Source organism: Coregonus lavaretus (assembly GCF_964263955.1).
Source record: "Coregonus lavaretus genome assembly, chromosome: 8".
Classification (NCBI taxonomy): domain Eukaryota; kingdom Metazoa; phylum Chordata; class Actinopteri; order Salmoniformes; family Salmonidae; genus Coregonus; species Coregonus lavaretus.
The window spans coordinates 59,140,837-59,156,149 of record NC_139995.1 but is presented as its reverse complement, the minus strand read 5'-3'; the positions used below and the strand labels follow the sequence as shown (position 1 = coordinate 59,156,149).

Here is a 15,313-nt window from a genome sequence, read left to right as displayed (position 1 = left end):
ATCATGGTCAACAGAGGACAACCCACCTCTCCAGTCTGTCCAGAAGGACATCATGGTCAACGGAGGCCAACCCACCTCTCCAGTCTGTCCAGAAGGACATCATGGTCAACAGAGGCCAACCACCTCTCCAGTCTGTCCAGAAGGACATCATGGTCAACAGAGGCCAACCACCTCTCCAGTCTGTCCAGAAGGACATCATGGTCAACGGAGGCCAACCCACCTCTCCAGTCTGTCCAGAAGGACATCATGGTCAACGGAGGCCAACCCACCTCTCCAGTCTGTCCAGAAGGACATCATGGTCAACAGAGGCCAACCACCTCTCCAGTCTGTCCAGAAGGACATCATGGTCAACGGAGGCCAACCCACCTCTCCAGTCTGTCCAGAAGGACATCATGGTCAACAGAGGCCAACCACCTCTCCAGTCTGTCCAGAAGGACATCATGGTCAACGGAGGCCAACCCACCTCTCCAGTCTGTCCAGAAGGACATCATGGTCAACGGAGGCCAACCCACCTCTCCAGTCTGTCCAGAAGGACATCATGGTCAACGGAGGCCAACCCACCTCTCCAGTCTGTCCAGAAGGACATCATGGTCAACAGAGGTCAACCCACCTCTCCAGTCTGTCCAGAAGGACATCATGGTCAACGGAGGCCAACCCACCTCTCCAGTCTGTCCAGAAGGACATCATGGTCAACAGAGGCCAACCCACCTCTCCAGTCTGTCCAGAAGGACATCATGGTCAACGGAGGCCAACCCACCTCTCCAGTCTGTCCAGAAGGACATCATGGTCAACGGAGGCCAACCCACCTCTCCAGTCTGTCCAGAAGGACATCATGGTCAACGGAGGCCAACCCACCTCTCCAGTCTGTCCAGAAGGACATCATGGTCAACGGAGGCCAACCCACCTCTCCAGTCTGTCCAGAAGGACATCATGGTCAACGGAGGCCAACCCACCTCTCCAGTCTGTCCAGAAGGACATCATGGTCAACGGAGGCCAACCCACCTCTCCAGTCTGTCCAGAAGGACATCATGGTCAACAGAGGCCAACCCACCTCTCCAGTCTGTCCAGGTGGTCTTAATTCTAAGAGTACAAGGACAGATAGCTGTTTGCTTGGCATCTGTGTTGGCGCTAAGATCATTTACCACTTTAACCAAGGCTGTCTCTGTGCTGTGGTGGGCATGAAAACCAGATTGGAATTTTTCAAAAATAATTTAGCTGTTTGAACACACATTTCTCCAGAATTTTGCTTAAGAATGGAAGGTTGGAGATTGCCTGAAAATTGCTAAGAGCTGAAGAATCTAGATTACTTTTCTTCACCATAGCAGTTTTTAGTGCCTGTGAAAAGGGAGTGATTAACAATTGCTTGCACTTCTTCAGATATGCAATTTAAAAACTGTTTCGAAGAAGGTGGTGGGGATAGGATCGAGAAGGCAGGTAGAAGGCTTAAGTTGTGATATGACTTTCCTGAGCATGTCTGTGTCAACCAGGGGAAATAAATCCATAGTGCCTTTGCGTGGTAGGCTAGGGCACACGATCATCAAACTTCTCATCAGGTCTTACTTGACTGATACCCAGCCTAATGTTGGATATCTTATGTCTGAAATATGCAGCAAACTCATCACATTTAGATGTGGAGGAAAGTTCAGATAGGTTTGCGGGGGTAGGATTTATCAGGCCATCAATGGTCGAGAAGAGCACTCCCAAATTATTCTGATTGAATTGTGATCAAGTTAGAAAAATCCACATAAGAGTCACAGCAAAATCTTTTGTATGATCTCTTATACACTATTTTAGGCCCAGTTTTTGGAACTTTAGCTTTTCCTGGATATGTGATCACTGTATCCAATGGGTATGGATACAGCTTTAGAATAAGGTTCTACAGTATTTGTAAAAAATGTGATCCATTTTTGTTCCAGTGGTGTTTGTAAACACCCTGGTAGGTTGATTAATAACCTGAACCAGATTACAGGCACTGGTTACAGTGAGAAGCTTTTTCTTGAGTGGACAGCTTGATGAAAACCAGTCAATATTCAGGTCCCCAAGAAAGTTGACCTCTCTGTTTACATCACACACACTATCAAGCATTTCACACACATTATTTAGATACTGACTGTTAGCACTTGGTGGCGTATAGCAACACCCCAAAATAATAGGCTTTAGATGAGGCAGGTGAACCTGCAACCACTTCAATAACACTTGACATGAGATCTTCTCTAAGCATTACAGGGATATGGCTCTGAATATATACAGCAACACCTCCCCCATAAGCATTCCTGTCTCTTCTGTAGATGTTATATCCTTGTATTGCTACTGCTGTATCATCAAATGAATTATCTAAGTGAGTCTCAGAAATGGCTAATATATTAATGTTATCTGAAAGCGAATGATTGATTTCATGAAACCTTTTTCTAAGGCTGCATATATTAATATGGGCTATTTAGAGAAATGTCCTGGGTAGTTTTATCAGAGATGGACCTAATATGGAAAATAACAAAAAATAATTACGAAAAAAGGGGGAAATTATAATTCAGCAGTCCATTAATCAGTTGGTGTTGGTGTGTGTGCTGTGGGTTTGAAGGTACGAACCCATAGGCTTGGCTCGTTCATCCCTTCCAGGCTTCTGGGAGGGAGGGTGGACAATGAGCCCGTCATAGCGGATGTAATCAATGTCCCAACGCGCTCTGGCAGCTTTCATGGCCGGGATAAGTTATTTTCTCTTCTGGCGCACAGCTTCAGGATAGTCCTCGTTGAGGAAGATGTACGTACTCTTGGAGAACTGCAAACTGTTCTTCATGTCCTGGACCTCTCTGGTCAGGTCGTCCATTCTTTTATTAGTTGAATCCCCCAGTATTTGGACACAACACTTAAAGCTATTTTCTTGTTGTTGTAACAACTGCTTGTAAAAAAGATTTTTGTTCATTTAAAAGATCCTTCACCTGTGATAGAGAGACACCACTGTCCTCAACGGTACTCCCACCGGCTTTGGCATTTGTCATGGTAGCAACGTAGGCTATGCTGTCACTCCTGACAGTTCCACACAGGGCAGGTCTCAGGGAAGATGGAAACCGCAACAAACAGCAGGGATCCAGACTGTCACAAACCCGGGACAATCTGCGGTCCCAGCCACAAGGGCTGACCGTGTCGCGGTTCAAGCCCTCAAGGAAACCCTGCTATCTTGATAGGCAGCTAGGCTAGGCCCTTGGTTGGAGAGAGAGAGAGAGAGCGAGAGAGGTATAGACTGGTTGGCAGGATCCCTGGACAGCAGCGGTCCCAGCAAACTGATGCCAACTGCGTCACAGGATCTAAACTCAAAAATGTAGCTAGTAACCAAAACTTTTTTCAATAGAACACTTTTTCAGAGACTTTCAAAACATTCCAAAACAACAAACCCAGAGCTCTCCCTCGTCCAATCACAAACTCGGAACATCTGTCCCCGCCTCGTGTCTTGTTCCTCCACACACTTTATAATGTACATCAGGGTTTGGGGGGGTCAACTCCCAACTCAATTTCAGTCTGGAGTTTTTATTGAGAAGTTCGATGTCCAAGACAACCGACGTACGCAGCTAACTCAGATATATACCCACTGTGTCATGTCTTCTAACCCCTGGTTCCAGTCTGACCTCTTAACCTGCTCCTGTCCTGTGTGTCACCAGGGAGTCGTTGATCGACAAGCGTATAGAGAGCGCTGTGTGTCAGATGCATTAACCTGCTCCTGTCCTGTGTGTCACCAGGGAGTCGTTGATCGACAAGCGCATAGAGAGCGCTGTGTGTCAGATGCATTAACCTGCTCCTGTCCTGTGTGTCACCAGGGAGTCGTTGATCGACAAGCGTATAGAGAGCGCTGTGTGTCAGATGCAGTCTGTCATTGAGCTAGGACGAGTCATCAGAGACCGTAAGACTCTGCCTCTTAAGGTAGGAGGACATCAACTGTGTGTTATTTCTTAGCTAACATTTTGTTGTTGTCACGTGTAGCATCGCGTGTGTTAGCACTAACGATTGTTATTGTTGTTGTTGTTTGTTGTTGTTCTTGTTGTTTGGGTAGTGTCTACTAACAATTGTTCTGTCTAGTATACTAATGGTGGTGGTTGTTGGTATAATGTTGTAGTGTCTTGTTGTTGTTGTTGTTGTTGTTGTTGTGTACTAACGGTTGTTGTTGTTGTTGTGTAGTACCCCCTGAAGGAGGTGGTCGTGATCCACCAAGACCCAGAAGCTCTGAGAGACATCACCTCCCTGCAGAAATACATCCTGGAGGTAAGACACACACACACATATATATATATATATATATATATATATATATATATATATATATATATATATATATATATATATATATACATACAGTTGAAGTCGGAAGTTTACATACACTTTAGCCAAATACATTTAAACTCAGTTTTTCACAATTCCTGACATTTAATCCTAGTAAGAATTCCCTGTTTTAGGTCAGTTAGGATCACCACTTTATTTTAAGAATGTGAAATGTCAGAATAATAGTAGAGAGAATCATTTATTTAAGCTTTTATTTCTTTCATCACATTCCCAGTGGGTCAGAAGTTTACATACACTCAATTAGTATTTGGTAGCATTGCCTTTAAATTGTTTAACTTGGATCAAATGTTTTGGGTAGCCTTCCACAAGCTTCCCACAATACGTTGGGTGAATTTTGGTCCATTCCTCCTGACAGAGCTGGTGTAACTGAGTCAGGTTTGTAGGCCCCCTTGCTCACAAAGCTTATTCAGCCCACATATTTTCTATAGGATTGAGGTCAGGGCTTTGTGATGGCCACTCCAATACCTTGACTTTGTTGTACGTAAGCCATTTTGCCACAACTTTGGAAGTATGCTTGGGGTCATTGTCCATTTGGAAGACCCATTTGCGACCCAGCTTTAACTTCCTGACTGATGTCTTGAGATGTTGCTTCAATATATCCACAAATTTTCCTTCCTCATGATGCCATCTATTTTGTGAAGTGCACCAGTCCCTCCTGCAGCAAAACATCCCCACAGCATGATGCTGCCACCCCCGTGCTTCACGGTTGGGATGGTGTTCTTCGGCTTGCAAGCTTTCCCCTTTTTCCTCCAAAGATAACAATGGTCATTATGGCCAAACAGTTCTATTTTTGTTTCATCAGACCAGAGGACATTTCTCCAAAAAGTACGATCTTTGTCCCCATGTGCAGTTGCAAACCGTAGTCTGGCTTTTTTATGGCGGTTTTGGAGCAGTGGCTTCTTCCTTGCTGAGCGGCCTTTCAGGTTATGTCGATATAGGAGTCGTTTTACTGTGGATATAGATACTTTTGTACCTGTTTCCTCCAGCATCTTCACAAGGTCCTTTGCTGTTGTTCTGTGATTGATTTGCACTTTTCGCACCAAAGTACGTTCATCTCTAGGAGACAGAATGCGTCTCCTTCCTGAGCGGTATGACGGCTGCGTGGTCCCATGGTGTTTATACTTGCGTACTATTGTTTGTACAGATGAACGTGGTACCTTCAGGCGTTTTGAAATTGCTCCCAAGGATGAACCAGACTTGTGGAGGTCTAACATTTTTTTTTTTCTGAGGTCTTGGCTGATTTCTTTTGATTTTCCCATGATGTCAAGCAAAGAGGCACTGAGTTTGAAGGTAGGCCTTGAAATACAACAAGTTTTAATGACTCCAACCTAAGTGTATATAAACTTCCGACTTCAACTGTATATATACATATACACAGTACCAGTCAAAAGTTTGGACACACCTACTCATTCAAAGGCTTTTCTTTATTTTTACAATTTTGTACATTGTAGAATAATAGTGAAGACATCAAAACTATTAAATAACACACATGGAATCATGTAGTAACCAAAAAAGTGTTAAACAAATCAAAATATATTTTATTTTTGAGATTCTTCAAAGTAGCCACCATTTGCCTTGATGACAGCTTTGCACACACTTGGCATTCTCTCAACCAGCTTCACCTGGAATGCTTTTCCAACAGTCTTGAAGGAGTTCCCACATATGCTGAGCACTTGTTGGCTGCTTTTCCTTCACTCTGCGGTGGAACTCATCCCAAACCATGTCTTCACTATTATTCTACAATGTAGAAAATAGTAAAAAATAAAGAAAAACCGTTCAATGAGTAGGCGTGTCCGGACTTTTGACTTATGCTGTATATATTTCTCTGTGTATTGCTAAAATAAAGGTTTAAAGAAATACAGACATTACTACAGGACAAAACAGCTCACTCAATCAAGCATGATGGTCTTGTAAGTATAAAAGCAAAGCTTTTCTTATAATAATAAAAAAGCTTGAAAAGGTACTTCACATTTCCATATCATAAAACTAATGTAATGTACAGTGTCAACGTTAATGTACAGTTACAAGATGCCGTGGCGTCGTACCCTGGGTATTGTGAAGAAACCTTGCCACCGGTCCATGCACCTGAATGCACTCATGACTCCATTTAATGCCCACCAAAATTACGATCTGCTTCTCTGAATTGCCTTGTGAAAAGATCGTATTTTATAATTTAGCTAGTCATGTTGGCAATAGAACAAGCTTTCAAAAAATGCCAACCTGACCCAGAGTGCGGATTTATAATGGACCGTTTTTGGATCGTTTAAACAACAACAGTAATTGTGTGACGGCGGGAATGCAGGGCTGTGTTCCAAACAAAACAACTACAAGTGTGTTTGCTCTGGTTCCTCAACGGCCCAGCTAGGAGAGCTCAATAGAGCACCTTATAGTTGAAGAGTCTTCTTTGAGTCATAAAAGAGCATTGAAATGACTTAGGAACTGAGCACACTTTGGAGAGGTGTGTGGCCACTTGGAGACACCAGTTAGTCCTCTCACTCAAACCCTTGTCATTTTTTTTGTCTTACGTTGCACTTATCTCACATTTTCCAGGTATATTCTTGTGTTACTGAATGTATCCAGAGTATTTTCAGATTTAGTTATCGACAAATGCGGCAAAAAGTACAGTAAATGTAAAATGCACATAAAATCAACAGTGTAACGTCTTGTGTCCTCACCTTTTGGTCATTGTCATTGGTCATCATTTCCATCATAATCTCCTAACTGTTTCCGTTCAATTGCTACCTTGATTATGCGTATGCTTTTCATATTTCTTCTGTAAGAAACATACAGTTGAAGTCGGAAGTTTACATACACCTTAGCCAAATACATTTAAACTCAAATTTTCACAGTTCCTGACATTTAATCCTAGTAAAAATGTCCTGTCTTAGGTCAGTTAGGGTCACCACTTTATTTTAAGAATGTGAAATGTCAGAATAATAGTAGAGTGATTTATTTCAGCTTTTATTTATTTCATCACATTCCCAGTGGGTCAGAAGTTTACATACACTCAATTAGTATTTGGTAGCATTGCCTTTTAAATTGTTTAACTTGGGTCAAACGTTTCGGGTAGCCTTCCACAAGCTTCCCACAATAAAGTTGGGTGAATTTTGGTCCATTCCTCCTGACAGAGCTGGTGTAACTGAGTCAGATTTGTAGGCCTCCTTGCTCGCACACGCTTTTTCAGTTCTGCCCACACATTTTCTATAGGATTGAGGTCAGGGCTTTGTGATGACCACTCCAATACCTTGACTTTGTTGTCCTTAAGCCATTTTGCCACAATTTCGGAAGTATGCTTGGGGTCATTGTCCATTTGGAAGACCCATTTGCGACCAAGCTTTAACTTCCTGACTGATGTCTTGAGATGTTGCTTCAATATATCCACATAATTTTCCTTCCTCATGATGCCATCTATTTTGTGAAGTGCACCAGTCCCTCCTGCAGCAAAGCACCCCCACAGCATGATGCTGCCACCCCCGTGCTTCATGGTTGGGATGGTGTTCTTCGCCTTGCAAGTGACTCCCTTTTTCCTCCAAACATAACGATGGTCATTATGGCCAAACAGTTCTATTTTTGTTTAATCAGACCAGAGGACATTTCTCCAAAAAGTACAATCTTTGTCCCCATGTGCAGTTGCAAACCGTAGTCTGGCTTTTTTATGGCGGATTTGGAGCAGTGGCTTCTTCCTTGCTGAGCGGCCATTCAGGTTATGTCGATATATGACTTGTTTCACTGTGGATGTAGATACTTTTGTACCTGTTTCCTCCAGCATCTTCACTAGGTTCTTTGCGGTTGTTCTGTGATTGATTTGCAGACAGAACGCGTCTCCTTCCTGAGAGGTATGACGGCTGCGTGGTCCCATGGTGTTTATACTTGCGTACTATTGTTTGTACAGATGAACGTGGTACCTTCAGGCGTTTGGAAATTGCTCCCAAGGATGAACCAGACTTGTGGAGGTCTACAATGTTTTTTCTGAGGTTTTGGCTGATTTCTTTTGATTTTCCCATGATGTCAAGCAACGAGGCACTGAGTTTGAAGGTAGGCCTTGAAATACATCCACAGGTACACCTCCAATTGACTCAAATGATGTCAATTAGCCTATCAGAAGCTTCTAAAGCCATGACATCATTTTCTGGAATTTTCCAAGCTGTTTAAAGGCACAGTCAACTTAGTGTATGTAAACTTCTGACCCACTGGAATTGTGATACAGTGAATTCTAAGTGAAATTATCTGACTGCAAACAATTGTTGAAAAAATTACTTGTGTCATGCACAAAGTAGATGTCCTAACCGACTTGCCAAAACAATAGTTTGTTACCAAGAAATGTGTGGAGTGGTTGAAAAATGAATTTTAATGACTCCATCCTAAGTGTATGTAAATTTCCGACTTCAACTGTATCCATAAAGGCCCTTTCCATATAGGCCATTTCCCAGGAGTGTAAAGGGTTAATGTGTTGTTAGTATTGATCTTGACACAGAATAAAGTCTCAACCAAAGATTAATTGTCCTATTCAGCCCTATTATTATTATTATTATTATTATTATTATTATAACTAACGCTGTCGTCTATTATACCCAGCAGACTCTCAGTAGCACCTTCAGGATACAAACTTGTATCTCAGTCTGCTGCAGTCTGCTCTGTTCTGTTCTGTTCTGCTCTGCTCTGTTCTGTTCTGCTCTGTTCTGCTCTGCTCTGTTCTGCTCTGTTCTGTTCTGTTCTGTTCTGCTGCAGTCTGTTCTGCTCTGTTCTGGTCTGGTCTACTCTGGTCTGCTCTGCTCTGCTCTGCTCTGTTCTGTTCTGCTGCAGTCTATTCTGCTCTGCTCTGTTCTGCTCTGTTCTGCGCTGCTCTGTTCTGTTCTGCTGCAGTCTGTTCTGTTCTGCTCTGTTCTGTTCTGCTCTGTTCTGCTCTGTTCTGCTCTGCTCTGCTCTGCTCTGTTCTGTTCTGCTCTGCTCTGCTCTGCTCTGTTCTGTTCTGCTCTGTTCTGCTCTGTTCTGTTCTGCTGCAGTCTGTTCTGCTCTGCTCTGTTCTGCTCTGCTCTGTTCTGCTCTGCTCTGTTCTGTTCTGCTCTGCTCTGTTCTGCTCTGTTCTGTTCTGCTGAAGTCTGTTCTGCTCTGTTCTGCTCTGTTCTGTTCTGCTCTGTTCTGTTCTGCTCTGCTCTGTTCTGTCCTGCTGCAGTCTGTTCTGCTCTGCTCTGTTCTGTTCTGCTCTGCTCTGTTCTGCTCTGCTCTGTTCTGTTCTGCTGCAGTCTGTTCTGCTCTGTTCTGTTCTGCTGCAGTCTGTTCTGCTCTGCTCTGCTCTGTTCTGCTCTGCTCTGTTCTGCTCTGCTCTGTTCTGTTCTGCTGCAGTCTGCTCTGTCCCTGCTGTAAACAGTTTTATTTAACGTTGGTGTCCCTGCTGCCAGCCCACTGCAAGTAAACAGTTAATTTAACCATGGTGTCCCTGCTGCCAGCCCACTGCAAGTAAACAGTATTTAACGTTGGTGTCCCTGCTGCCAGCCCACTGCAAGTAAACAGTTAATTTAACCATGGTGTCCCTGCTGCCAGCCCACTGCAAGTAAACAGTTAATTTAACCATGGTGTCCCTGCTGCCAGCCCACTGCAAGTAAACAGTTTATTTAACGTTGGTGTCCCTGCTGCCAGCCCACTGCAAGTAAACAGTTTATTTAACGTTGGTGTCCCTGCTGCCAGCCCACTGCAAGTAAACAGTTTATTTAACGTTGGTGTCCCTGCTGCCAGCCCACTGCAAGTAAACAGTTTTATTTAACAATGGTGTCCCTGCTGCCAGCCCACTGCAAGTAAACAGTTTATTTAACGTTGGTGTCCCTGCTGCCAGCCCACTGCAAGTAAACAGTTTATTTAACGTTGGTGTCCCTGCTGCCAGCCCACTGCAAGTAAACAGTTTATTTAACGTTGGTGTCCCTGCTGCCAGCCCACTGCAAGTAAACAGTTAATTTAACCATGGTGTCCCTGCTGCCAGCCCACTGCAAGTAAACAGTTTATTTAACGTTGGTGTCCCTGCTGCCAGCCCACTGCAAGTAAACAGTTAATTTAACCATGGTGTCCCTGCTGCCAGCCCACTGCAAAGAAACAGTTTATTTAACGTTGGTGTCCCTGCTGCCAGCCCACTGCAAGTAAACAGTTTGTTTAACGTTGGTGTCCCTGCTGCCAGCCCACTGCAAGTAAACAGTTTATTTAACGTTGGTGTCCCTGCTGCCAGCCCACTGCAAGTAAACAGTTTATTTAACCATGGTGTCCCTGCTGCCAGCCCACTGCAAGTAAACAGTTTATTTAACCATGGTGTCCCTGCTGCCAGCCCACTGCAAGTAAACAGTTTATTTAACGTTGGTGTCCCTGCTGCCAGCCCACTGCAAGTAAACAGTTTATTTAACGTTGGTGTCCCTGCTGCCAGCCCACTGCAAGTAAACCGTTTATTTAACCATGGTGTCCCTGCTGCCAGCCCACTGCAAGTAAACAGTTTATTTAACGTTGGTGTCCCTGCTGCCAGCCCACTGCAAGTAAACAGTTTATTTAACCATGGTGTCCCTGCTGCCAGCCCACTGCAAGTAAACAGTTTATTTAACCATGGTGTCCCTGCTGCCAGCCCACTGCAAGGAAACAGTTTATTTTCCAGGTAAATATATTCTATAGCACAACAACCCAACCCATCCTGCTAAGGCGGTGAAGTTAATTAAACTGTTGCAGAGGAATTCAGCAATGAGATCAACGTCTCCTATAGTCCTATATTATGTTGTTACTGTAGATAATGAATTGGTCCTTATAAGCCCTGAATAAAGTTGTTCAGTTTAATGTCAGGTACAATATCAAGCCTATCAAGTATTACAGACACAGTACAATATCAAGTATTACAGACACAGTACAATATCAAGTATTACAGACACAGTACAATATCAAGTATTACAGACAGTACAATATCAAGTATTACAGACAGTACAATATCAAGTATTACAGACACAGTACAATATCAAGTATTACAGACAGTACAATATCAAGTATTACAGACACAATACAATATCAAGTATTACAGACACAGTACAATATCAAGTATTACAGACACAGTACAATATCAAGTATTACAGACAGTACAATATCAAGTATTACAGACACAGTACAATATCAAGTATTACAGACAGTACAATATCAAGTATTACAGACACAGTACAATATCAAGTATTACAGACACAGTACAATATCAAGTATTACAGACACAGTACAATATCAAGTATTATTTCACCTCCCCCTGTTGTGTGTGAATAGTCCTGTCCTGGTTGGTGTTATCAGCACTTATCACCTCCCCCTGTTGTGTGTGAATAGTCCTGTCCTGGTTGGTGTTATCAGCACTTATCACCTCCCTCTGTTGTGTGTGAATAGTCCTGTCCTGGTTGGTGTTATCAGCACTTATCACCTCCCTCTGTTGTGTGTGAATAGTCCTGTCCTGGTTGGTGTTATCAGCACTTATCACCTCCCTCTGTTGTGTGAATAGTCCTGTCCTGGTTGGTGTTATCAGCACTTATCACCTCCCCCTGTTGTGTGAATAGTCCTGTCCTGGTTGGTGTTATCAGCACTTATCACCTCCCCCTGTTGTGTGTGAATAGTCCTGTCCTGGTTGGTGTTATCAGCACTTATCACCTCCCCCTGTTGTGTGAATAGTCCTGTCCTGGTTGGTGTTATCAGCACTTATCACCTCCCTCTGTTGTGTGTGAATAGTCCTGTCCTGGTTGGTGTTATCAGCACTTATCACCTCCCTCTGTTGTGTGTGAATAGTCCTGTCCTGGTTGGTGTTATCAGCACTTATCACCTCCCTCTGTTGTGTGTGAATAGTCCTGTCCTGGTTGGTGTTATCAGCACTTATCACCTCCCTCTGTTGTGTGTGAATAGTCCTGTCCTGGTTGGTGTTATCAGCACTTATCACCTCCCTCTGTTGTGTGTGAATAGTCCTGTCCTGGTTGGTGTTATCAGCACTTATCACCTCCCTCTGTTGTGTGTGAATAGTCCTGTCCTGGTTGGTGTTATCAGCACTTATCACCTCCCCCTGTTGTGTGTGAATAGTCCTGTCCTGGTTGGTGTTATCAGCACTTATCACCTCCCCCTGTTGTGTTTGAATAGACCAATTGTGGATGACTTGTTGTTGTTGTCTCTGAGATGAAGAGAGAAATGTGCTGTCACCGTGGTCTGATGTGGTCTGATTATGAAGCACGTTTTATTAAAGAGTCTTTGACAAGGCAGACTCTCTGGACCTAGATACACTGTACAACACACTGCGACGGTAGAGGAAACTGTAGCTCTTCCTGTTTCCAGCTTCAGGTAGCCTGTAGTTCAGAACGATGGGCCAGCAACCAGAGGGTCGCTGGTTCAAATCCCAGGTCCAACAACTGAAAATCTGGTGGCGAGCCTGCAATATTATTATGTTGTGCCTTAGAGCAAGGCAGTAAACCCCTAAACTAAAATGTCCTCCTCTTCCTCCTCCTCCTCTTCCCCTCTCCCAGGAGTTAAATGTCCGCCAGCTGACCCTTTCCACGGACAAAGACAAATACGGCATCACTCTGCGGGCTGAACCGGACCACATGGTGCTGGGGAAGAGACTGAAAGGAGCCTTCAAATCCATTACTGCCTCCATTAAAGAACTGAAGAGCGATCAGCTGGAGGCCTTCCAGAAGACTGGTAAGGAGGGAGGGGTAGTAGGTGTGTCTGTTAAAGACTGGTAAGAAGGGAGGGGTAGTAGGTGTGTCTGTGTCTGTTAAAGACTGGTAAGGAGGGAGGGGTAGTAGGTGTGTCTGTTAAAGACTGGTAAGGAGGGAGGGGTAGTAGGTGTGTCTGTTAAAGACTGGTAAGGAGGGAGGGTTTAGTAGGTGTGTCTGTTAAAGACTGGTAAGGAGGGAGGGGTAGTAGGTGTGTCTGTTAAAGACTGGTAAGGAGGGAGGGGTAGTAGGTGTGTCTGTTAAAGACTGGTAAGGAGGGAGGGGTAGTAGGTGTGTCTGTTAAAGACTGGTAAGGAGGGAGGGGTAGTAGGTGTGTCTGTTAAAGACTGGTAAGGAGGGAGGGGTAGTAGGTGTGTCTGTTAAAGACTGGTAAGGAGGGAGGGGTAGTAGGTGTGTCTGTTAAAGACTGGTAAGGAGGGAGGGGTAGTAGGTGTGTCTGTTAAAGACTGGCAAGGAGGGAGGGGTAGTAGGTGTGTCTGTTAAAGACTGGTAAGGAGGGAGGGGTAGTAGGTGTGTCTGTTAAAGACTGGTAAGGAGGGAGGGGTAGTAGGTGTGTCTGTTAAAGACTGGTAAGGAGGGAGGGGTAGTAGGTGTGTCTGTTAAAGACTGGTAAGGAGGGAGGGGTAGTAGGTGTGTCTGTTAAAGACTGGTAAGGAGGGAGGGGTAGTAGGTGTGTCTGTTAAAGACTGGTAAGGAGGGAGGGGTAGTAGGTGTGTCTGTTAAAGACTGGCAAGGAGGGAGGGGTAGTAGGTGTGTCTGTTAAAGACTGGTAAGGAGGGAGGGGTAGTAGGTGTGTCTGTTAAAGACTGGTAAGGAGGGAGGGGTAGTAGGTGTGTCTGTTAAAGACTGGTAAGGAGGGAGGGGTAGTAGGTGTGTCTGTTAAAGACTGGTAAGGAGGGAGGGGTAGTAGGTGTGTCTGTTAAAGACTGGTAAGGAGGGAGGGGTAGTAGGTGTGTCTGTTAAAGACTGGTAAGGAGGGAGGGGTAGTAGGTGTGTCTGTTAAATGTACTGCTGAATGGGACTAGGATCCCTTTGATGTTCCTGTGTAGGAGGATGGATGCTCCTCTGATTGCAGCCAGTATATACATTTTTTTTTTTTTTATGTTAGTCATTTAGCAGACGCTCTAATCCAGAGCGATTTACAGTTAGTGAGTGCATACATTTTTTTCATACTGGCCCCCAGTGGGAAACAAACCCACAACCCTGGCGTTGCAAGCGCCATGCTCTACCAACTGAGCTACAGGGGACCACATACCTTCTGTTTTACTGACGAGATGCAATATAGAGGTTTTCCCTGTTCTATGGTGGGAGGTAGCTGTTAATAACCACGGTCCACCTGGAACAGTGAACCCTGTTACACACCACACAGTGAACCCTGTACCCTAAGACTTAAAAGAGGCAGGGCAAAAAAAGCATGTATATCTGGGATTAGTGTGTGATCATCTTATAACCAGCCTCCTCCCCTCCCTCCCTCCCCTCCCCTCCCCTCCTTTCCTAAATTCCCTGGTTTTCCAGAAATACTGGTTGGAGGATTAACGGATTTTCTGCTAATTCCAGGAATCTTCCATCTAGGATTTCTAGAAAACGGGGAAATGTAGCTGTGTTTGTGTGTTAGTCTTCTGTGTTGTCCACACGGGTTCCTTTGTGGTGGACGTCTTTATACAGACGTTTGATTGATTGACGCTGTCTGTGTGTTTTTTTGCCAGGCTCCATTGTGGTGGACGGTCATGAGCTTCATGAGGAGGACCTGAGGTTGATGTACAGCTTCAACCAGACCTCTGGGTCAGCTACACAGTATGAAGCCCATTCTGACTCACAGGTATACACACACACACACACACACACACACACACACACACACACACACATTTGTTTTACTATCCTCATGGGGACCTAAAATATTAAAAATTAAATTCAAAATCCTATTTTCCCTAACCTTTACCCTAACCCTAACTCCTAAACTTAATTCTAACCCTAAACCTAACCCCTAATTCTAAACCAAACCCTAATTCTATAATATAATAATAATAATAATATGCCATTTAGCAGACGCTTTTATCCAAAGCGACTTACAGTCGTGTGCATACATTTTTACGTATGGGTGGTCCCGGGGATCGAACCCACTACCCTGGCGTTACAAGCGCCATGCTCTACCAATTGAGCTACAGAGGACCACAAACCTAACCCTAAACCTAACCTCTAATTCCAACCCTAAACCTAACCCCTAAACCTAATTCTAACCCTAAACCTAACCTCTAATTCTAACCCTA

At 44.2% G+C, this 15,313-nt stretch overlaps 1 protein-coding gene across 1 annotated transcript in view; it reads left to right on the top strand.

Moving 5' to 3' along the window:
* iars1 (isoleucyl-tRNA synthetase 1) overlaps positions 1–15,313 on the top strand; it is a 128,127-nt gene that overhangs the window by 90,538 nt on the left and 22,276 nt on the right. Inside the window, exons 23-26 of the mRNA XM_084167701.1 lie at positions 3,810–3,912; positions 4,168–4,251; positions 12,831–13,005; positions 14,750–14,862. Of these exons, the coding sequence (XP_084023827.1) occupies positions 3,810–3,912; positions 4,168–4,251; positions 12,831–13,005; positions 14,750–14,862 (475 nt within the window). The remainder of the gene's footprint in view (positions 1–3,809; positions 3,913–4,167; positions 4,252–12,830; positions 13,006–14,749; positions 14,863–15,313) is intronic.